This window comes from Alligator sinensis, unplaced genomic scaffold (genome assembly GCF_000455745.1).
Source record: "Alligator sinensis unplaced genomic scaffold, ASM45574v1 scaffold248_1, whole genome shotgun sequence".
Taxonomy (NCBI): Eukaryota; Metazoa; Chordata; order Crocodylia; family Alligatoridae; genus Alligator; species Alligator sinensis.
In genome coordinates, this window is record NW_005842130.1 from 1,921,290 (window position 1) to 1,945,261 (window position 23,972).

The 23,972-nt window shown below is 43.4% G+C and overlaps 1 protein-coding gene across 1 annotated transcript in view; it reads right to left on the reverse strand.

Annotated features, from left to right (window-relative positions):
* The window catches only part of ICE1 (interactor of little elongation complex ELL subunit 1), a gene marked incomplete at its 5' end in the record, with an annotated part of 54,848 nt that extends 30,877 nt beyond the window's left edge, over window positions 1-23,971 (reverse strand). Inside the window, 13 exons of the mRNA XM_025205795.1 lie at window positions 746-1,107; window positions 4,392-4,451; window positions 4,531-4,620; window positions 7,766-7,825; window positions 7,911-7,950; window positions 8,245-8,327; window positions 10,762-10,799; window positions 13,596-13,672; window positions 16,806-16,917; window positions 19,276-19,294; window positions 19,821-19,855; window positions 20,667-20,725; window positions 23,963-23,971. Coding sequence (XP_025061580.1) covers window positions 746-1,107; window positions 4,392-4,451; window positions 4,531-4,620; window positions 7,766-7,825; window positions 7,911-7,950; window positions 8,245-8,327; window positions 10,762-10,799; window positions 13,596-13,672; window positions 16,806-16,917; window positions 19,276-19,294; window positions 19,821-19,855; window positions 20,667-20,725; window positions 23,963-23,971 — 1,044 coding nt within the window. The remainder of the gene's footprint in view (window positions 1-745; window positions 1,108-4,391; window positions 4,452-4,530; window positions 4,621-7,765; window positions 7,826-7,910; window positions 7,951-8,244; window positions 8,328-10,761; window positions 10,800-13,595; window positions 13,673-16,805; window positions 16,918-19,275; window positions 19,295-19,820; window positions 19,856-20,666; window positions 20,726-23,962) is intronic.
* Window position 23,972: the final 1 nt, after the last annotated feature.

Consider the following 23,972-nt stretch of genomic DNA (forward strand, 5'->3'; position numbering starts at 1 on the left):
ACCTTGAGGTATGTAGAAAAAACATTTAAAGCTGTGTCTATAGCCAAATCTGCTGATTCAGAGAATCGGTATCGAATCACTCTCCCCAATTTAGGCCGGATCTGAATCCGAATCGAAAATGGCCCGTTTCACACACCCCTACCATATAGCCATTTAAACAGTTACCGGTTAGTAAAAAAACAATTCTCTATCAATGTTCTTTAGTAATAGGCTAGTAAGAGTACCTATATGGAAAAAAACAGTTCAACTTCTGTGCCCATCTATACTCTAAGATGGCAGAAAATATCAATTATTGAAAACTGAGAAAGTTTTAAAAGAGCAACAAGCAAAGGGAGGGGAGAAAGGACTACTTCTTGACAATAGTAAAGCAGAAAGACTTACAAAGTAGCCGGAGGCAAAACTCTTAAATCTCATTCCATAAAGTTAAGTGATTAAAATTAGCACTTGTGCACACATCTCTGTGCATTAAAATAGCAGTGACAGCAATTATTTGCCCATAGTCAGTCATTTGACATGCTTATAATATATAATAGAAAATGGTCTCCCCTTTCACAATGACATACTTTAAAAGAACTTACAGAAAAAAAATGATCAATTAAATTTTAATTTAAACACTGTGATAAAGTCACTTTAAAATGCATAAACAGAAATAATAATATGTTAGATAAGCTTATGAAACCTTTATTTTTGCTGTATAGGACAAGACAAAAATGTTGCCATTTCAGAAAAAGGTTCTGGAACTGACCGGTGTCACTGCTGGTGAAAGCTGCATTGGAGAGAGTAGTGGAGGAAGAGGTCTGATCCAGTTCAGTATGTCTTTCACATTTCCAGCAAGATGTTCTTCCTCATCTGAGAAGTCTGAACTCCTGTCTTCACAGTCTGTTTGTATAACTACTCCTATTGTTTTGTCCTCATAAAAAGCACTGTCACCATTACAGCTTTGCAGACTTTCGTCAGTGGTCTTGCTCTCAAAGTGATCAATGAGAGACTCGTCCATTTTTATTTGCGTGGCAGCTAAAGAGTTTTGTTCTATAACAGTTTCTAGTGAGGACTGGTGAGGTATCATTTTCTCAGATTTCCTGGGTTTTCGGCGAGTTTGTGCAACTTCTATAAAACAAAATTTTAAAGGGTTTGACAGATCTCTAAACTTTTCATTTTGCTTTATCCAGTTAATATTTTGCAAGACAAAATTATTACTGTTTTTTTCCTAAATGGTATTTTCACAGATTACCTATAGAAAACACACCAAAATACGACAAACTCCAAAATACTGTTCATAGTGCATGAATAAAATATAAGCTTTCATATTCTCAAATAACTGTATTCCTATTCTGGAGATTTATTAGGAGAATTGAAAAAGACAGTTATTTGTCTTATAGTATCAGTGGTCCTGAGAGACACTGATAAGAGGTTCCTATTTGGGGCACCTATTTAGCTCTTGCACATGGTGTCATAATTTTTTTTGACTAGCAGAAAGAAAGAAAGGAGAGGAAACAGAGGAAAGGGAGAGAAAGAAGAAAAGAGAAAACTGTATGCACATGTTTGTATGCGAGTCTCCCCATACCTTCCCATCAGTTATGCTTGTCTGCAGACTCAAAACTGCCTCGCAAGCAGGCCTTAATGTCTTTGTGACTGCAACCCTTTCCACAGGCCCAGCCATCATGGTGATGGGAGCATCTATCATCTTAAAATCACCACAAGTCCAAGATCTCCTCTCTGAAGGACCAGGCCTGTTTAACTCCTGCACAGAGTCATGGTTGTAGACCATGACTAAAGAACATCAGAGCTGAGATGCAAGTGTCTATGTACCTGTTGTCAAGGGTAACCTGTTAGGTTCTGGGACCAATTCACCCAGAACTTCCTCCCATGGGAGGCTTGTCTAAATTTTTAAGAGAAATCTTACTTCTCCTACAAGGGCATCCCACCCTCTTCTGTTGTCACCCATCCAATACCATCTTCCAAACAACAAATATGACATTCAAGTCTAAACCTATGAATAAACTATCAGTTTCCTGCTGTGCCTGATTTTTCCCTGTAGCCTTTCATTTCCTAGACATGGGCTGGGATTACTGCAGGTTAGCAGGATTGTACCACTGAAGGTTCTGCCAATATTCTGCAATTCTGGTCAATATTCCTCAATCACCTTTTTCCTGTCCCAATTTGAGACAGCATCTCACAAGAAAGGACCAAACTGAAGAAGATTTATTTGACCCACTAAGGAACCACTTAAGTTTTAAAATAAGGAGGGGGAGAGGATCAATGCCATTTCCTTATCCACCACAGGGAAGGGGACCTTGTGCTATCCTGGACTCACAGTAAACACATACATTCACATGCTGACTCAGATTTGGAACGGTGAAACCAGCCTCCATAATTCTCTCTTCAGCAGATTAAGGATGGTTTGCAGTTTTCACTTGAGATGGTTTATTGTCACAAAATGATTCATCCATCCCACAGAAACTCTCTCTGCTTACAGTAAAAAAATGATCACTACCCACACAGCATTTGTAACTCCCTAGTAGCAGAGGTTTCCCATCTGCTACAGCAAGGTATCTAGCACCTTGTATTTGCATGACTGCAATTCTCAAAGGGAAATCCCCACAGGATTTTCAAAGGGCATACCCAAAACCTCAACTTACATCACTTCTTAGGACTGAGTGAATTACAAGACATTTCTCATGCCAACTTAGTCAACAGAGTTCATAGGAACTCTTTTACATTCCAAGACAACAAAGTCAAACCTCCCGCTAAACCAATTTCAGACCATGATATTACTGCATGCAATCTCCGGGAGAGCAGCAAAAAAAAAAAATCTGGCTCAGGCTCTTAGGTCATAAATAATTGTGGATTTATGGGACATTTCATGTCAGACTTCACCCCTGCCTTTTCAAAGGTCTCAAATGTCTGCCTACTCGCCCACTAAACACGAGGATACAGCTCACATCCACAAAATCCTGTAAGTAGAAGCCAGATAGTTATCTGTGTCTGGGTGATTCACAACCCACTTCATTTGTAATGAGTTGCTGAATTAAGGATGATCCATTCATCTGATTGATGGGGCATTCATTTTAAAGGGTACCTCTTCTTCATTGAAATGGAGCTCATCAGGTCTCACATACTTGTTTGGAGGGACAACACCCTTTGAAATAAAAACCCGAGCAAACAGCTAGAGCAGCTCAGATCCATACTTAGGTATTTTGCAATTTTAGTGACCTAGGTTTTAGGTCATGCTTTATACATCTCCTACCTTAGAAATGAAAATTAACCTTCCATATTATTTTCATATTGATATGACTGTACCTATATAATAGTCAGCTTTAAAAGCATGACCAGTGCCTTTTTTCTAGCAACATTACATTGAGTTAATGATAAACTATTATGTGAGAGCCTGCGTAAGAAATTCCAGTAGGTGTTATGGTTCACTACAGGGCTGTCCAATGGGCAGCCCGCAAGTGCTTACTGTGTGGCATCCCTGATCCTACCCAGCCGCCACTCCCTGTGTCCCCCCAAGCTGTTCCAGCAGCCAGGGTCTCTAGGCTCCTTCCTCAGATTCTGCTTCCTGCTCCTGCCTAGGTGGTATAGTAGCATAGCCCATGGCACCAAAGGAGACCACATGGTTCAGTGAAGAAGCTGAGGTGCAGTTCACCCACATGTGACGTGCAGGATGGGGCTGGGGGGACAACCCAGAACCTCATGGCTCACATTAATGTGGTCCCCTGGTGCAGAACACACAACTCCCAGCTGTTTAGAAGGTGGATAGCCCTGTCATAATATATCTATGCAGAATTTGTTTTAAATGTATATGTACATAAGGCAGAAGAAGTTAAACTTTCAAAGGTCCTGATTTTTAAACCCCAAGCACTTGTATTCTCTGCAAAAATTAGTCCAATACATAATTTTAACATGTTAACAGGCAAATGTACATCAGTACAACTGTGCAATGATTTTTTTCCCCAACAATGTTAACACCTAGGTACAGCAAAAGCTCTGTTATCCGATGCCCATTAATCAAATGTGCACTATCTGGTTCACTCCCTGGTGTCATTGGGGGACAGGGAGGGGGGCCCCACGCAGGCTGCTTTGCTCCAAGCCGTGGGCCTAAGAAGTGAAGGAGAAGAACTCAGCTTGCGGCAGTGTAACTGGAAGTGGGACGTCCAGTTTCACTTTTCCTGCATCCCTTGGATGCCGGTTAGCGGAGCTTTGCGCTTGATAAAGTGCTGGATAACACAGCTTTTGCTGTACTAGATATGAGTAAAAAAAAACTTCAAAACAAAAAGATACCAGTGTGAGAATGATACTATCTTATCTGTAATATTTCTGAGGTATTAAAATTCCACTTAGCAACAATTAATATATTGATAGTAAATACAATGAAATCTATTGCAATATACCTTGTCTGAAGAACTTGCTTATTTTTTCTGGAGTTCTTGAGTGACCCTGAACAGACGCTGCTAGAAAAAAAAAGAATAATAATTGCTCTCAAATCAGTAAAAAAGAAAAACACTTCAAAGACTTTGGGTTCCAACTCACCCAAGATATAATCATTGTCTTGGTTCTGCCTTTTTCCTGCTGCACTGTCAATACACACCCAGAGCTCTTCCAGCAACTGTTTTATTTTTTCTATTAAAAGGGAAGGAAAGTTATGTTTAATAGCTTTATCTTAGTGAGTTATCAATATCATTCTTGTTTTAATCCAGTATATACATCTGGCAACAGTAAAATGAAGAATAGCAGAATCTACCATCAACTAGAATGGGGTGCTCAACCCATGGCTTCCAGGCCAGATCCAGTCCCCAGCACCATGTAATACAGCCTGTGGGGCTCTCCAGAGATGCCATGAAGAGCCCTGCTAGCTGTGGCAGCATGTGCCCGATCAAGCGTGCACGGTGATGCCATCTCTGGCTGGGTGGAAGCACCATGGATTAGCTTCAAAATCTGTCTGATCCTGACATGCAGGACCAGATCTGGTTTCATGGCATTCTTCTGACACGGGGGCAGGCAATTATTTTGGGCAGAGTTTTGGCAAGCTGTCGAGGGTCAGATGGGTAGCCCTGCCCCCCTGGTTGCCAGCTTGGGACCAGAAGTCCCGCCACCTAACCTGACCCTTTAACACCAGAAGTCCCTCCCCCTTGCCCCTGGGAGTACTTCTTTCAGCAAGGGGTTTTGCCATCTCAGAACCACAAAAATACCAGATTATATTTTAAACATCAAACATCTACAACATTTATTAACTTGATTTTAAAAAGTATTTCTGTCCTGATTTACATGTGTTTGTGTAGTATGCAATCACCTCTGTGTACAATAGCATAATATGAGGCAGGGCCCAGCCAGCCTTTTTGCCGACTCCTGCCGGCTCCCCCTGGGTCCTACTGCCCCTGGTTCCTGTCATCTTTGACAGGCAGCCAGGAGCAGATAAATATTAATTTTCTACATTTTTAGGGGCCCTGCGGGCCAGATAGAGTGGCCCGGAGGGCCGGACCCAGCCTGTGGGCCGTATTTTGCCCACCCCTTATTTTGACACGGGGACAAAAATGTGAGCACCACTGAAATAGAAGGATAAATAAAACCACTGATGCAAAAAAAGCGAAAGCAACAGTTTGAAAACCAGAAAACTGAACAGTTCACTATTGGACCATGTATATCTATAAAGAAAGAGAATTGCAATTCCAACACAGGTAGCAAGGTTATAGAAACAGGGATGGACTAACACAAGCTGCAGTAGATTAATAACTCTAGTACTGGCTTCTGGGATCCGAGTACATTCTCTGAACTCTTTGACAACAAGTCTAGGAACATGTGCATGCTGCATAAGGTCAACCTAGTGGTCTACCTACTCTGGTATGGTCTGGAATAACAGCTGCTTAAAGGAACATGTAATAATCTCTTAAATGCAATATTATAAAATAAATTGCTAATCAGGTACTTTTCTTAAATCCCTCAGAGGTTGGTTTATGGCTTAAAACACAATGCTTTGTAATTTTTATTTATTTTTTTACCAACTTCCTTCTGATCATTATTAATGAAAAACCTGGGTAATTTCTTACACATCTAAACATCCAGTGCCTTTTTGGAATCCTATTAAATTCTTAAATCTCAATTACTTCTCCTGGCAATGAGCTCTTTAACACAGGTGTATGTCACATGAAGTATTTCATTTAATCTGCTTCCTTTCAATTTCACTGATTATCCCCTAGCTCTTCTATAATGTAAAGAATAAGAAGGAGCCTATGATCTTTTCTTCACACATTCAGCAGCTCCTCATATCAAAAGTATTTTTATGCCACAGTTCATTACATCTTTCTACTCTTCTGAATTAAAATGAAAGGATGCTTGGGGGTGCAAATGGAGTATGTTTTAATAAACAAGCAAATGATGACTGATGTCAACTTTCCCTTGAAGGAGAAAAACATTTTTGAAGCTAATTTATGCAAAAAATGCTACAAGCCAGGAGAGCTGGTTAGAAAAAAAAATACAGGTTTTCTCCCCTGCAGAATGCATTCAAAGTTTTTCACATCTGCTCTAACAAAAAGGGATGCTGTATCCCTTCAAATTTAAGGCATACTTTAAAATGAAAGATTGCTCCAAAAACATGCACCATAAAAGTTCTATCCTTGTAAATATGATTTTATTGGATGCTTTACTTTCTTCAATTGAAAATTTAATCCAAGGGCATTTTATGTTTGAAGGAATATGGTAACTGTCAGCTGAAGTGCAGCAAATTAGGCACCCCCCCCACTGACAATAAGGGGTCCACCCTCTGTTATTAAAATGAAGGTGTATGCTGGAAGGAGGTTACAGGCACACTGTCACAGCAAGGTACTTGTTTTACTTGCTTAGCTATTTCCCATTCGGGGATTCTTCAGGAACAGCCGACAAGTCTTGAATATTCAAGCAGACGTTCTGGCTTTTTGCAGCGTTCAACAGAAATAATCCAGTATGACAACAGTAATCCTTTCCATTTCCCTTCTTTTCAACCAACCTTTCTGAGTTTGCCATCCCTCAGGGAAGCAAGCAAACTTGGTGGTTGGGCAAAAATAGCCAAAGTTTTTTATGATACAGCTTTAATTCATATCTCGTAACATTAGTTTAACATTTCTCATCAAGATTTCAACCCTGGGCTTTGGATAAAGTACAAAATGATGGGAAAGCTTTTATTTTTCAGGAACATTTTTATTCTGAGCATTTGGTAACTGCAAACTGGGATTGCAGAAAAATGAACAAACTTTTAAACATGACTGCATCTTAAAACATCCTTAGAGATTTTATAGGTTACAGATAAACATACATTTTAACCTCTTGAAAGCAGAGGGGAGAGCTCCCACTCAGGAGAGCACAATAGCTTTTAAGATCTAACTGGTAGGGTCTACACGGTCCTAAAGCAACTGCAGGTTACCTAAACTGCCCACACTTTCACCCTGAATGGCAAGTTGCACCATATTTGCTACACATGCATCACTGCAGAATCATGTGGACATAACAGTACCATCCTAACAGCTTATATCGCTATACTTAGATATGGATTTAAATGTTGTATCTTTCTATACTCTTAACAGAAACAATTAACTGTATATTAACATGACTGGCTTGTACTCCTTCCTAAATATACTGTTTTTCATTCTTAAAACCAACTTAAGTTTACTTTTGTAGCAATCATTACAATTCCATTATCAATCATCTCTACCATTAAAAGTGCAAAACATATTCCTGCAGATATTCAATAGAATTTCTAACTACTAGTTCCCTCCACAGGCAAGTTCAAACATACCTTTATCAATGCTTGCTACCAGATCATCTCTTGAACTCTGGGTCTCTGCGTGCTTCAACACTGAAAAGAAAGAGAAAGATGCACGATAACATACAGTTTGAAACACAACTACAAATCTGAAAGCAAACAACAACTGGCTACTCACCCTTTTTGCACTTCTGTTTGGGACAGTCATCAAGTTTTTCCTGTTAATATAATCAATTAACACTGTTAAGTTACTTCATAGTGCAAATATATTTTACAACGTTCACGCTGAAGCACAGTGGTCAACATCTAAAATAGGCTAAATTTTATAAATGCTGTGTAGAATCTGATAAACTGAGCTACTAACACGCTGGATCTGACGAGCTGATATTTCAAAGCAATACATTATGCTAGCCCATTTGTAAAAGTTGAAATATTCATGAAGTCCACAATTATTTCATCTACTTCTTTTAAAATATTACAAAATGTTTTTCCCTCAAGTCGCTAAATATTACCTGTGCTTTCTTTAGTTCCTTTTCAAGCATTTTCTTTTCACTTTTCAGCTGTTTGAAGTCTTGTATATGCTTTGTTGCAGCCTCTTCATTCAAGAGAAAAGCAAGTACATGAGATTAGTAATTTGCACGTCAAAGTACAAAAATATCTAACTCCAGCAATTGCAAATATAGGACACAAATCTATGGAACTGCCCTATATTAAATGATCTGTTAAACTTTGGAAGTTTATGCAGGATTCATCACTAGTCAGTGGAATACCTTCTGAAGTATTTTACTTGGATTAGGGTTCTAATTTACCATTTCCTATTACTGTACTGTATGAACAAGAGAATATGAAAGCATCACAACATGAATCAATCTTAATTCATTAGTTAGGAAACTACCCCCAGTAAGGCTGATGCAGATTTGGTTATACAGGAAAATCCCTGTTATCCAGGATTTTACTAACCGGCACACTCTAGTAACCAGTTTTCAGGCCGGATGCAGGAGGGGTGCGGAGGAAAGCTCACACATGGCCACCGCAGCTGCCACCACTCCATGTGCAGCCAATGCCACCCCCCACCCACCATGTGGCCGCCACAACCCCCTCCACCCCCACTCTGCATACGGCTGGAAACCCTGTGCCCTCAGGTAACCAGCATTTTTACATTACCAGCACCTCCCATTCCCCACTCGTGTCAGATATCGGGGATTTTACTGTATTGTTTTGACACTGACACAGTAAAACATACAGAGGTGGATCAACAATTTAGCAAAAAGAGGGGTGCAAGGGCAACTACCCATGCTATGAGGGCGTGAGCAGACCACGCTTGAAGCCTCTGAGGTCTTTTTTTTTTTTTTTTTAATTACTGTATTTTCACGCATATATCCCGCGGGGTATATGCAATTTTACAAAAAAATGTGGACAGATGTGGGTTATATGGGGATGTGGGCTATCAACCAACTTTTTTTCCCCGCTGGGCCCAGGCAGGCTGGGCTGCGCTGCCACTGCCAGGCTGCGCCGCTGCCGCGGGGGCCGGGGCCGGGGCGGGCTGCGCCACTGATGTTGCAGGGGCTGGGGAGGGCTGCGCCGCCTCCCCGCTGGGCCTGGGCAGGCCGGGATGTGCCACCGCTGCTGCGGGGGCCGGGGCCAGCCGGAGTGCACCACCTCCCTGTGTATATGCTGCCAAGGGGAAGACACAGGTGCGGTGTACACATGGACTAATTTACAAACATACAATTTTCCACGGGTTATACATGGGTGTGGCTTATACCCGTGGGCGGGCTATATGCTCAAAAATACAGTAAGTCCCAAAAGCAGTAACAAACTCCTTCTCCTTTGTATCTAGAGGCACATCCCCTTCCCTCTTCTTCCTCCTCACCTACTGCTACTGTTTTCCCCACTGTCCTGGGGTGGGGGAAATCTTCAAAGCCACCCGTGTTTGATCCAGCCACGCTACAAGGGGGCTGGGCTCACCTGGCACAATGACAGCAGTAGCAGTGGAGAGAGCATTCTCCCACCCTGCCCAGTCCCCCCCAGCCACAGGAGCAGGCACAGGAAGGAAGAACCCCCTGCCCATCACCTCAGCTACTGTCAGTGTTCCCAGCTGAGCCCATCCCCACATTGTGGAGCTGGAACAGAAAACATTCTTGGTCCCTCAGACAGCAGGGAAAGCAGTAGCAGCAGGTGGGGAAGTGGGGGGAAGCAAAAGGGAGGAAATGTGCCTCTGAGCAGAGAGGGGAAAGGAGAGGGCTTTTTCCACGCTTTGGGGACTTTACAGAAGTCCCCAGAGACTCCCAGGACATGATTCAACTACTTTGGAGTAGAATACTATGGCTCATTCTCAAATTTATCAATTTTCAGACACCCTGGCTTTAGACACCTGTTATCTTAAACTCGGTGACCAATAGCCGGCCCATAACCTTTCCTTCCAAATTCTCTCATACTTTCATTCACCATCACAAGTAACATCAATATCTTCCAGGGCTACCAGGCCTACACATGGGACTCCATCTCCAACTCCTTCCTCTTTACATCTCTCCTCACTCAGACCCTAAGCAAATTCTGTTGGCATTTTCTGCCTAACAGTCCTAAAATTTCTTTTTTCCTTTCACTGACCAGGTGCTAAACTCCCCAGCCCATGGGTGAGATCTGGCCTCTGGCACCAAATAATCTGGCCCACAGGGCTCCCCACAGATCTGCTGGACAACATCTCCTCCTCTTCTTCAAGTCTTCAATACCAACAATATATCCCGCCTATTGTTCAAAAACATAGCACCTTTAAAAGCACTCCTGAAAAAAATCTCTAAATCTGTTCCCCAGTCAGAGTCCTCATTCTTCCAAATCATTTTGCCCATAATTCTGGTACAAACTAAGTTCTTAACCTCTTCAAGGGTCCCATAATTCTATCCTTGCTTACATGTGATCTGAACTCCTTAATTTCCACTTAACACAATTACTTAATTAGATAATTACAAATAAACTGAAAGACTAAGCAAGGTATGGCCATTATCACTTTTATGCTGACTTATAATTACCTTCAAGTTTCTTCACTTTGGCTTCCAGTTTCTTCTTCCTGTTCATACAAAAGGAGTATAAAAGAGTATTACAACTTACATTTTTATTACACATTCATCCCTAGGAACACTGCACAGACAACTAGCTATGGTATTAAGTAAATCCAACATTTCTCAGCATCGGAAGTACTCTCAGCACTCCAAAACCTAGAACCTGAGTAAGTGACCCAAAGTTTTGGCTTCTGGGATGCCCATCTCCTGGAGTTAAATTTACAACACATTTGAAAAGGCTGAAGAGCTGCCATAAAGATGAGGGCGAACACCTTTTCTCTCTTGCTGCAGAGAGCAGGACACAGACCCATGGCTTGAAGTTGCAGCAAAGTAGGTTTAGATTGGATGTCTGGAAAAAAAATCTTCACCGTTAGAAGAACGCAAGACAAAGGCATAGACTGTCTGGAGAAGCTGTGGAATCTCCATCATTGTTGGTGGTGTTCAAGAAGAGGCTGGATAAGCACTGGTCAGGGATGACCTAGGAGTCTCTATATCTATGCTATGCTCAGGGTATTTCCCAGGCTTCTGCGCTTTGCTGGTTGCCACATGAGGCAGACAAGGAATGTTTTCCTCTCCTGTTGCTACAAGTGTCAGGGGGGCTTTTTCACCTCTCTCAGAAGCACTGGACATTGGCAGCAACAAGGCTGGGGATTTTGACTGGGGTGTACCAATGCTTCTGCTGGGACTTAAACTTGAAGGTACCTGGTTACAGAGTCTTGCCCTTCCACTCAAGGACAGACTAATCATCATATCTGGGGTCAGGAAGGAATTTTACCCGCAATCAGACTGGTACAGACTGCAGAGGTTTTTGTCTTCTTTGACAGTGCGGTGGGGCGGAGAGGAGTTGCCAGTTTCCATGGGTCTCTCAAGCATATTTTAATAACCCTTGCAGCAGCAGGAAATTGGTCACTGTTGACCGTCTGCTTTTACTTGCTGCCATAGGATGCTATCTATGCTTTGTGGTTGTGTGACAGGGTTACCTGTGTAGTCATAATAATAGGTTAGAAGCATTTACTCATTATTGTTCGGATGATCCTGTCTCTGGCAGGGGGTTGGACTATATAACCTCCTGAAGTCTCTTCCAGCCCTAACTTCTATGAAACTTCCAGCCCTATGATTCTATGAAAACAGGGTTGGAAAGGAAGAAAGTGCTGTTCCTTTTATGTAATGATCTAGTGACCACATCTTCATCAATGACCTAAAGATGGGATGGAGTGCACACTCAGCCTGTCTGCAGATGACACCAAGCTGGGGGAAGGGAGTGAGGAGGTAGTAGATATGCTGGACAATAGGGCTAGGATTCAAAGAGACCTTGACAAATTGGAGGATTGGATCAAAAAAAAAAATCTTATGAGGTTCAGTAAAGACAAATACAAAGTCCTGCACTTAGGGTGTAACAATCCCATGTATAAGTACAGGCTAAGGACCAACTAGCTAGGCAACAGCTCTGCAGAAAAGGACCTGGGGGTTACAGGGGACAATAAGCTGAATATAAGCCAACAGTGTGCTCTTGCTGCAAAGAAGGCTAACGGCATACTGGGCTGCATTAATAGAATCGTTGCTGGCAGATTGGGGGAAGTGATCAGTCCTCTCTCTTCAGCACTGGTGAGGCCTCATCTAGAGTACTGCGTCCAGTTATGGGGCCCCCACTACAGAAAGGATGTGGACAAATTGGAGAAAGTCCAGTGGAGGGCAACAAAAATAGTTAGAGGGTTGGTAAACATGACTCATAAGGAAAAACTCATGGAACTGGGCTTATCTGGTCTGGAGAAGAGAAGACTGATGTGGGACTGGATAGCACCCATCAACTACCTGAAGGGAAGAGGATGGAGCTAGACTGTTCTCAGTGGTGGCAGACAACAAAACATGGAGCAATGCTCTGAAGCTGCATCAAGGGAAATTTGTTAGATGCTAGGAAAAATTCTCATTAGGAGCATAGTAAAGCACTGGAACAACTTACCTAGAAAAGTTGTAGAATCTCCATCCTTGGAGGTTTTTAAAACCTGGCTAGACACTCTTGGCTGGGATAATATAGAATAATACAATTGGGGGTGGTCCTGCTTTGAGAAGGGGGCGAACTAAATGACCTCCCGAAGTCTCTTCCAACCTTAATTTTTTGTGATTCTATGATCACAGGACTTGCGCCTAGGTTCTATATTCTCTGCTACAGCTGCTGTGCTCCATGTTAGGCTCAATGCTAGCCATCTGCAGAAACAAATAGCAGGAAAAGCCTGCTCAGTTGCTACAACATGCCCAAACAAGATTCCACTTTTAAAGACCATTGCTGCCAGCCTCTAACCATCATCTACTGTGTACAACTAGTTCCAGAGACTTGTGACTCAATTTAATCTATGTAGATTTTTATACAGTTGGCAAAGAGATCTCTGACCCCAGGATGAAACTCCTTGCCAAAATGCAAGTCCTTGCTCCCAATCATAAACGTACTAGTTTATCAGCAAAGCTCATTTTACTTTCTTATAAAAGAGGGGCAGCCTTGTACTCAAACAGCTGGCTGTCTTCACTGAAACTGTCAAAGTCAGTCTGCCATTTTTCCAGATGACTTTATCAAAATTTAACCACCTATGCTGAAATTTTCAGAAGTTTTCATCAGCAACTGAAAATAGGAAAGTGCTTGCTTAAATATCAGCATTGTTTCCAGCCCCAGCTATGACATGTGTACACACAATTTACAAGCATCTCTGTTCATATAAGCATACAGCAAATACAAGACAATTTACAGGTAGTTTACTTATTGCCATAAGCATGATATACAAGAGTAAGCGGACACAAAAAGATTTGCTTACGCAGCATCACTTTTGGTGACTTCTTCTTTCACCCGAATATATTCCAGATGACTCTCCTGGTAAATCTTAAGAGAACTCTGTAAATAAAGAAAATGACAATTGAGAATATATCCTCATGGAAACAACTGGTCGGAAAAAAATTGCGTATAAAAAAATAACTTCTAACACTAGGAAAAACAGAACAAATAAACTAGAAAAGAAACCATCTTGTATGTCATTCATGTTCTCTACAGGTACAAAACGTAACAGATATATTTCCTTTGGGTCTGTGCTTTCAGTACTTAATTAGAGTGAAATACAAAACTAACATACAGAGTAAAACTGTTTTAGATGGTACAACCCTTAGGACCTTCTGTTATTTTTTTTTTTTTTTTTTACCAGAAAAGGAACTAATGTTAATCAATAAAGTACTAGATCCCTGAAGTACTGACTAAAGAACGATATAAAAGATAATTTGCTTCAGTGCTGACCGAAACTAAGAATGAGAAGTAGCTTCATTTTCTTCAAAGGTAGTAGTTAATAAATCTAGTAAACTCCCCACACTTGGAGAGTAAAAGTTTTATAGATGTTTCTACAGAAATGGTGAGGAAAATAAATTAAAAATAAAGTAGCAAATAGTACCATTAAAATTGCTGAGAAGCAAAGCTTCACAACTTTAGCCATATCATGCCTTCCTCGAGGCAAAGTCACCCGAAAGTTCAACGTGCCAAGAAGGCAAGAGCTGAAATGAAAAGGATCTGGAACGTCTATCTAGTAAAACCACTAATGTTTTCCCCAGCACACAGGGAAAATCAGGGAAATAATGCGAATCATTTACATTTTGAAATTGGGTTAGTCAGCAACGTCTAACACTAGGAAATTTTAATTACTTAGAAAAGGTGAAAAGCTTTGATAGCTAAGAGTACCATGGGAAAATGAATCAATACAAACATAGGCAGACAAGTTTCTTCGGGTAAACCTGATATCTTTTATTAGACCAACTAAAATAGTTGGAAAAATACTTCTTTGCAAGCTTTCAGGTACAAGCACCCTTCTTCAGGCAGAGGGAGCAGCTGCAGTTGTTCTGCGCTCATCTTAGATGGGATAGAATCCAGTGCGCAAGAATGCAGGTCAGTGAAAATACAAATGCCAAGCAGTGAGGTTCAGAGGGGGTGAGAGACAATGGGTGAGAAGCAGGTTGGGGGGAATAAAGGAAAACAGTGACCTGGTGATAAAAATGTGGCTGGTAAATTGGAGAGAAGTAACCTGGGGTATCAGATAGTGGGCAGGTTATAATGTGCCATAAATCCAATGTCTATATTTAGACCATGATTTTTTGTATCCAGTAGGTTGATGAAGTGAAGTTCATAGGCTTGTCTGTGAACGGTGTTTTGTAAAATTCCCTTTGAGGATTAAACTGAGAGATTGGAGAGCAAGTGGTTATCTTGTGAAAAGTGTGCACCCAGAGGTAATTGGGTATTTCTGTCTTTGATAGTTTTTCAGTGTGCATTCATTCTGGTGTGCAGTTGTTGTTTGGTTTCTTCTACATATTTTCCATCAGAGCTTTTACTGCACTGGATGAGATGCAATACATTTCTGGAGGTACAGAAATGGTGATGGTTCTGTTGTGGGGTGTACTTATTGAGGAAGTGGTGGAGACTTTGGCAGGTTTTACATTTCTTGTCATGTTGTGGTCTATATCCATTTGGTGTGTTTTGGACCATAGGAACTTTGCTTCTGGGGATGAGGTTGGCGAGGTTCATGCTTATTTAAAGGCCTGGATGGGTGGCTCTGGGAAGATCTGTCTAAGAATTGGGTCTTCTTCTAGTATGGATTGCAACTGTTTGAGGATTTTCTGTATAGGTCCCAGGGAGGAATGGTATGTAATAACTAATGGTGTGCAATTCATGGGAATTTTCTTATTGTACTGCAGCAATTCTTCACATGGTATTCGGGTGGCTCTTTCAAACATGTGATCTCTCTCTGTGGAGAAGTTTCCTTGCTGAGTAAAAGCCCTTTTGAAATTTGTTGAGGTGACGAGCGCAAGCTTTCTCCTCAGTGCAAATTTGGTGGTATTTGTTTGTACCTGAAAGGTTGCAAATAATTTTTCCAACTATTTTAGTTAGTCTAATAAAAGATAGCAGATTTACCCAGAGAACCTTGCCTGCCTATGTCCTTAGACCAACATAGCTACAAACAACACCTCTCAATACAAACATTCCACTTGGAGTCCTGCAATGTCTTTCCAAAGCAGAACCATCAACACTGAGATTTCAATGCAACAATATTACCAGCTCCCACCCAACTTAGAAAAGCTTCAAGCACAAATCATATTGAAAAATTTCTTACAGGCTTCTGACACATGGTAAGTCAAGGGTCCCACTTAGGGTAGCAAGTTATACTAAAACACAAAAAAAGCCTAACATTCAATACTATGTTGGCATGCATGTGGGAAAGCTACTAGACACAGCTTTGAAAGAAGGTTGTGAGTGTGTGTCATGCACTGTGGGTGCCATTCTCACCAGTGAGAATATACAAACACCCCTTTTAAGAATTACCATGGCAAGTTGAAGAACACAGGGCTAAGACCATTGAGTGACTCCCCTGCAACTCAGCACTGAATTGCCAGACCTAGGCAGTATCTTGGTTTTTCACCTGGACTAGTAATGATCCAGCCCAATACTGCTGTATGAAAAATAAAAACACAGGCTCAAGTAGAACCCATGCAGGACATATACATTATCAAAACTACACATGCTAGCGCTTCTACATTTAACCTTGACGTTTGGGACATTCAGCATAGTTTCACTTAAGTAAAGTTAAATCTCACATATAAGAGAACATCCTAAATATTCCCAAGTATGTAACAACTCTCAAATATCCTGTTCTAAGAAAGCTATTCTAACAGTATGGGCCTGATTCTACCATCTTACTTGCAATGAGTAACATTTTATTCTGCAAGTAATGTGACAGAATCTATAGGCTATCTGTAGAACCAGGGTGACAACATTTGAAGATCTGGAACTCACAGCTGCCAAGTAGTTGGAAGAAGGCCTGAGCTCACCCCAAGATATTGCTTAGTTAAAAATGAAGAAAAGGGATTTGGACTAAAAAACAAAAACAAAACACTGACAAAAAAAATGGCCTCTATCCTAATTGCATGTATTAAAACTATACGTGCACGTTTCACAAGCAGCATTTAAATCAGCCTCATGCTCCTCACAAGACTACCTTTTTCTCTTCCAGTTCTGCTTTCAAAGACCCCAGCTCTTCTTGGCATTTCTCTAGAGGTGAGATTTTTTGCAGCATCTGTTCTACTTGGTTACGGAGAGTGCTGTTCTCTCTGAAACACACAGTTAAGAGAATGAAGAGATAACCAAAAGATAAAAAATCCAAATTTAGTGCAGTACTTCTGCTGACTATGGCAAAAAAAACACCTATTTTGTAGTCTCCCATACAAGATTCAAGATGCTTTAAACAGTGTGCTTTAAAAGTGTGTGCTGCATAAGTGAACTTGGCCTAAAATGTGTAAAAAAACAAGTATGTTTGTTACACGTTTTAAGCCAAGTGCACTTATGCATAGGGATTGATTTAAAAAAAGAGACCTGAGAGGAGTGCCAAATCCCTAGAGGCATATTCTGACTCACAGATTACACAAAGAAGTGTAACTCTGCCTTCTTCACTGATTAAAAATGTGAGTCATCCAAACCCTCATTTTGAACCCATACAACAGGTAAGATCTGCATGCTGTCTAAAGGCCCCTGGGGACTTTTTACATAGCACAAAAGTTCTGTACCAGAACTAAGAAGGTTTCTGCCAGGACACGATAATGGAGAAGGCTATAAGTATGCCCCACGCCCAAGGACAAAGACTGACATGCTCTAGGACAGAAGTTGGGAAACCTGTAGCCTATGGGCTTAATCCAGCCCATGAAGAGGTTAGATATAACCTGGGGAAGTGTGACAAAGAGGACTACTCATAGCCAGTCATCATACCGGCCCACCCCTCTGTCTAGGGCAGTCTGCCCCGTCTCTCCTGCCACAACTTGCTGTTAAATAAACTTGATGTAATATGCGGAAGGCTGCCCGTTAAATGCCCCAATGCCTAGGGCGTTACACACGGCTCCAACCTTCCCTAAACTGTGTCCCATGCCTCACATAACCCTCCCCTACACTGTGTCCCATGCCTCACATATGGCATCCATATTGCACAGTGTATCACACCACGACCCATGCTCCAGAGTCTCACACAGGACTCTCACTCCCCCCCGGAACTTGCCGTCACTGTGCCACCACACTGTGCTCTAAGCTACTCACTATCGCTCCCCAGGCTCTAATACTGAGCCAAAGTTCTTAACTTATGACCCACACACAGCCTCACAATGTTTGTGGACTTACTGGAGTCATTCTCTGACCCAAACCTCAGCCTCACCTCATTTGAGGAATTAATGGGATCCAACTCCTCTGTCCCCCTCGCTGGGGCTACTCCTTCGCCCTCTCACTGGGGTAACAATTTACTCCCCTTCACTGGGGCTCACACCCTAAACTACTCTAGTGCAGCCCTTCACGTCACCCCTGGCAACCCTACTGTACACTCACTACTGCACAGCCCTTCAGGCCTCCCCTGAGGCCCTACTCTACGTGGCCCATTCTCTTGCTATGCCCCCTCATTGGGGCCAACACTCAGGCCCCATGCTGGGACCATGGGTCTTGCACCCCACGGGAATCAGGCTCTCCCTAGGCATGCCTGGCCCCACTACCTTTTACCTCCACGGGCTCAGGTGTCCAAAGACGTGCCTGGCCTCACTGCCTGCTCTACTACCCACTAAGTTGTGGGGGCTGGAGTTATAAGACACCCCTACCTGTCTTTCACTGGGGAGGCAACTGGCTTGGCATTTCTGGGGAACTCCTCTACCACAGGCACTCCCACCAGGCCATCCTTCCCCAGAAGCATGCAGTTCTCAGTCATACCCAGGACCAGGAGCCTCCTACCATCCCCATAGCTCCTGCCCTTACCTCCAAGGATGTTCCATGAGCAGAAGCTCAGCTGGGTGTTGTTCTTCCGGCTGCCAGCAGCAGACTGCTGCCTCAGCCCTGAGGGCCTGGATTAAAACAGGAGGTTGCTCAGCCTCCTCCTCCAATCCCAGGGCCCTCCTGCAGTAATGTGACCTCCTTATTCCCCTGGCACACACCTGCTGGCTGACCCGCTGCCTGCTCTGGCTCTTAAAGTGGCAGGCACCGAAGGTGCCCTGCCACAGGAAGGCACAACCCAGCCAGCATACAACTGCATTGATCCGCCTATCCCCTGAATAGTCCACCCTTACTAGTGCTATCCTTGCTGCAGAAGGGCCAGTTATCTGCAGCCAGGGAAAGCAAAGTAGCTTGGGCTCTCCAGGGGATGGTGATTTTCAAGCCACAGCAGGGTTCTGGGTTACAAACTCTAGCCTGAGGCAGAAAAAGGTTGCTGCCCCCTGCTTTAGGGCACATGCCAAGGGGTAGGACCACAGCAAAAAAGACTGTGGGTCACTAGGAAGCTACATGACACTGCCATTGCTATGATATGTCCCCACAGGGAATTTAGCACAGCAGCACTGCCAGCCATACAACTATTTGTGTCAAACATCCCTCTTCCTTCACTAGAATAATTCCCAGTCTAAGCCGAGATTCAAACAGTCTGCCTTAAACTTGAATTTTGTTCTTACCTTTCAGCAAACTGAAGCTGTGGTGTCTTGTTAAGGAAGAAATTGTAGTTACAGTTTCCTCTGATAATTTCATAAGTGTTAAGAATGGAAAGAAAAAGCTATACAAGAATCCAATCAGCAGCTTGGATGACAAAATCAAATTATTGCCTCCTTCCACAATGATCCTTTGCAGGAGTAAAAACAATGTCTAGCAGTACAGCAGAAGGGTTGTAAGTGCATGAATAGAGTGAATAAACTGAAAAAACACAACATGAAAACACTGCCATGCATCTTTTACAACCACTGTAAAATTCCCCTAGACCACACCCTGATCCAATAATTCTTCCCTCTGGCTTTACTATAAAAAAAATGCATTCAGGTTACAGTGGGAATAAGTATCCAATTCTGAACACCTGTCCCAACCCTCCCGGAATCTATACATTACGTTCAATATTTCGGGCCAAATTAGCTTCTAATCTTAATTTTTAACTTCAGAAATACCTAAAGCCCCATTCATGAAATGAAACATTCCCAATATCACAAAATATTCAAATGAAAAAGGATATCATCACACTTCTGTTGATAGTCCGTCAGCAGGCGGCTGTAAGAAAGCAGAGAATACAAACTGCTGACATGGGTGATATTTCTATTCATTTTTCTGTCTAACTTGGACAATCAAAGTTTAAGTTTCCATATCACTGTAACACACACAGTTTTAGAGTTACTTGATTTACAAGTTGAAAATATAAACAATATCTCTGTTACATTAAACTCAAGTTTTAATATTTGACATTTTGAAGAAACCCAGTTAATCTGAAACATACTTGAAAGCTGTGCAATCAGTAAATTTAATTTTAAATAAGTTATCAGCTTTGTATTACACAGCAGCATTTACTGCTGTTATTAAATTGTCTCCAGACTCTTCTAATGAAACACACTCATTCCTGCACACCATATTTAAATGAAAAAGGTAACTAGTAAAATGGATCAGTATCTGGAAGAAACAGGCTTACACTTCAAATCATAACTCTCAGACTCTACTTCCAAAGCTAACATTTTCTTTGCTTCCTACATGTTCCTTTTTACCCACTCCTGCACACATTAGAAACATTTTTGCAATATTTATCACAAGGTTGAAAGCTAAACAAATAAGAAGGGCTGAAATGATATGAACACATAGCATGATGTCTCTCTATGTATCATGGACATTCCATTTCTGTGCTCACAACAATCTTCACAGTCTCATCTTGAGCTTCTCCCTGAGGAAGTAACAATCCCTTGAAAACCAACATCCACAAGGACAATAAAGAATTTATACCAAAACAGCTTTGTCGTGCTATCTCCCCTAAACAAAACTACTAAACTTAAGAATGGTAAAGGCGTATTTGCACAAAAAGAGCATTTGTACTTACTCTGTGTCAAATATTTTTTGCTTCAGTGCAATTAATGCAGCTACATACTCATTTAAATTCTGTAAAGAAGAAAGAAAAGTAAGTAGTAGAGCAGCTCCACTCCCAAAAGAATTCATAAACAACATACAGACCCCCGATTTATGTGATTCCAACTTACACGTGTCTCGTGTTTATGCGATTTTTTTTATTAGGGTCTGGACTGGAAAATGCTCCTCGAGATGCACGTCATTCGTGTATATATACACGAATGCTTGCGAGACTCGCATATATATGCAAACACCTCACAAGATCTGCAGGTGGAATCAAGCGGAGCTGTGCCACCACTGTGGTACTGGCATCTCAAGATGCACAGGTGAGACACTAGACATGCCTCCTAAAGGCGATTCCCCTGAGAAAAGGGGAAAAAAAGCTATGACTAAGGTACGTTTGTAGTATGCAACCCCTCACTATTCTATTATTTCCTATGGGGAAAGTTGCCCTGACTTGCGAATTCAACTTACACAAAATTCCCTCGGAATGCAATACTCAAGTAAATCGGGGGTCTACTGTATGTGCACAAATCAAGGATGTTTATTAACTAGTAATACTCATGTTGATTAATCTAACACATAGGTGGCTAAAACTCTGGCCTGTGAGGCTCCCCACAGGTCTGGAAATTTGGCAGCAGGAGAGCAGTGGCATCACTGCCCTACTGCCAAGTCTCTGGACCCATGGGGAGCCCTTGGCCGCACACACTGGATCCCAGTGGGTAGGCCTTGGCAGGGATAGTGCCAGGCCCCAATCCCAGTGTAGGAGGGTTGGGAGAGGGTGGTGTTGAAGCTCTGGGACCAAATGCTGGGACAAAAGGAGTGGGATGGGGTGGCGCTGGGCCCCAAACCTAATCTGGCTGACAGATGGGTCCTGTGCCACTCATGTGGACCGCAGAGCGAAAAGGGTAAGTACCACTGATCTAACACCTTTTTTTTCCCCTTCATCTTTATCTTCATCAAGGCCAAACCAGTACCAAATTCAACTGCGCAATGCCCAGTAGGCAAGTTCCAAAATTCAACTGAGTCTGTGTAGCTCTACGGCAAGCATCCTCCCTCCCAGAACCATGAGTCTGGGGCTTCAGACATGACCCAAATCCAGGCAAGCATCCAATGTGCAAGGGCCAGGCCCGGAGGCCTTGGGGTTCAGAAGCCCCCTTCCCTTTCTGGTGTGATCTTAGCCAAAAAGCCACGCATCTAGACCTCTGGGCCACAAAGCTGAGCACCACTGATCTAACACCTTTCTGCATCTCTCCTGCTCTGTGCGGGAATTATCCAAGGAACTGAGAAATCTTTATCCAGCCTACAGGTGTTATGTGAATCTGACAAAGGATCAGATAACATCTAAAGTCATATTTCTGCAGCATTATTAACATTTGTTACAATATTGTTTTGTTGGGGTTTTTTTACTTGATATTTATTCAGTCTTTTCTGAAATAAGCAAAATTCGAAGAAGCACAAAAGCAATCCATTACAGCCACAGGGGGAAAAAAATCCTATCTAGAAATAAGGTTCACTATGAAAAACACGCAACATTCAACAAAACCATCTTGTACATTAACAACTTCTGAAAAACCAAACAGCTCAAACCATAGGCTTATTTTAAAAACAATATAAAAAAGGAAACCTTAGCTTTTAAAGAAAAACTAGCCAACTGTCCGTCAAAAATGACAGGGGGGTAGGTGGGGCGTGGCCGTGGACAGCAGCCTGTGTCCAGCCCCGCTTCCCGCCTCCTCCCTCCCCCATCTTCAGGACCTGGCCCGCTTCCCCTCTTCCCCCCACCATTTTGGGGCTGGGCTGCCCACCCCCCCAACCGTTCCATCACCACTGTGTTCAATACCAGGGGGGCGTGACCAGCAGCACTGGTCTTGCCCCGCCTCTGTTTTCACAGCCTGCAGGGAGCAGGGGGGCCAGGGCGAGCACCACTAGCCCATCTGCTCCATGGCCTGCCAGGATGGTGGGGTTGGAACAGAGGCCCAGGGCCAGGCTCGCTTCCCTCCCCCTGCCACCCAGGAAGCCGGCGGGGACAGAGCCCAGCGTCCCTGGGCCTTGCATCACTGCTCACTTTGCCTGGCCCCGTCCCCCACAATTCAGGCCTGACCCTGTTCTCCTTCTCCCTCCCCCAGTCGCTTCAGGCCTGACCCCACTTCCCCCAGCAGTTTGGGTTCAAGGCCACTCCCCACCTCACTGCAATGGCTCCGACCTCGTTCCTCCCCCCCCCACCCCGTGCTAAAGCCTCCTACACAGAGTTGGGCTGGGGGAGGGAGAAGGAGAACAGGGTGCAGGCCTGCTCCCCTGTGCCCCTACTCTGCCACCGGACCAGGTCTGCCCACCCCCCGCTGCTGTTGCAGGGCCTGGCGCAGCCCCCCACACCTATACCATCCATTGTGGGGCCGGCACCAGGCTCGACTTGTTTCAGGGCTGGGCCTGGCATGCCCCCCCACAGCGTTTCAAGGCCGGACCCGCTCCGTTCCCCGCTGGTCCTGGTCTGCTGCCCCCCTTCCCCGCGGATGCCCCCACATCGGGAAAGAATAACATGGGAGAAAAAGTGGGCGAGGCCGCAGCACTGATCTCACCTCCCCCCCCCCACATGGTGTCCCAACACCACTCCCCCCTCCATGCCACTGCTGCCACCTCTAAGGAGCAAGGGGGGGTGGGGGGCAAGACCAGCTCTGCTCACCTAGCCCCCTATTCTGTTCCGTCAGTTCCATTGCCACTAGCTCCAGGGAGCAGCGCAGTGGAGGGGGGGTGTGGGCCAGCTGTGCCAGCTTCCCCACCACCATGCCATCCTACTACCTCCTGTCCAAACGCTGTATTCACACTCTGATTGGTTGTTTCCATCCGCCAATCAGAGTGTGAATAAAGCATTATGGACAGACAAACAGACTACAGCTTTTATAACAGATTCAGTCTAAACCTAGAGCCAGATCCTGCCGCCACTGAAAGCAACGAAAACTCTGCCAATAATTCAATGGATAGTGAATCCGGCCTTTGGTTTGTTTCAAGAGGCATTTTAACTACGCATATATATATAATGTATGTGTGTACACACACACACACACGTACGCACATATATGTCTATATGTATACACACACGGAACCTTCCTGCACCCAATGAGCGCTTGGAAGGGGACCCCGCCCCCCGCGCACACATTTGGAATCTTCCCGCGCCCAATGAGTGCCCCCGCTCCGCAAGGAGAGTCCTCGCCCCTGTCCCCCTCCCTCATCAGGGCGCTACCACTACTGGCTGGGGGGGGAGCGGAACGGTACCTGCTGGAGG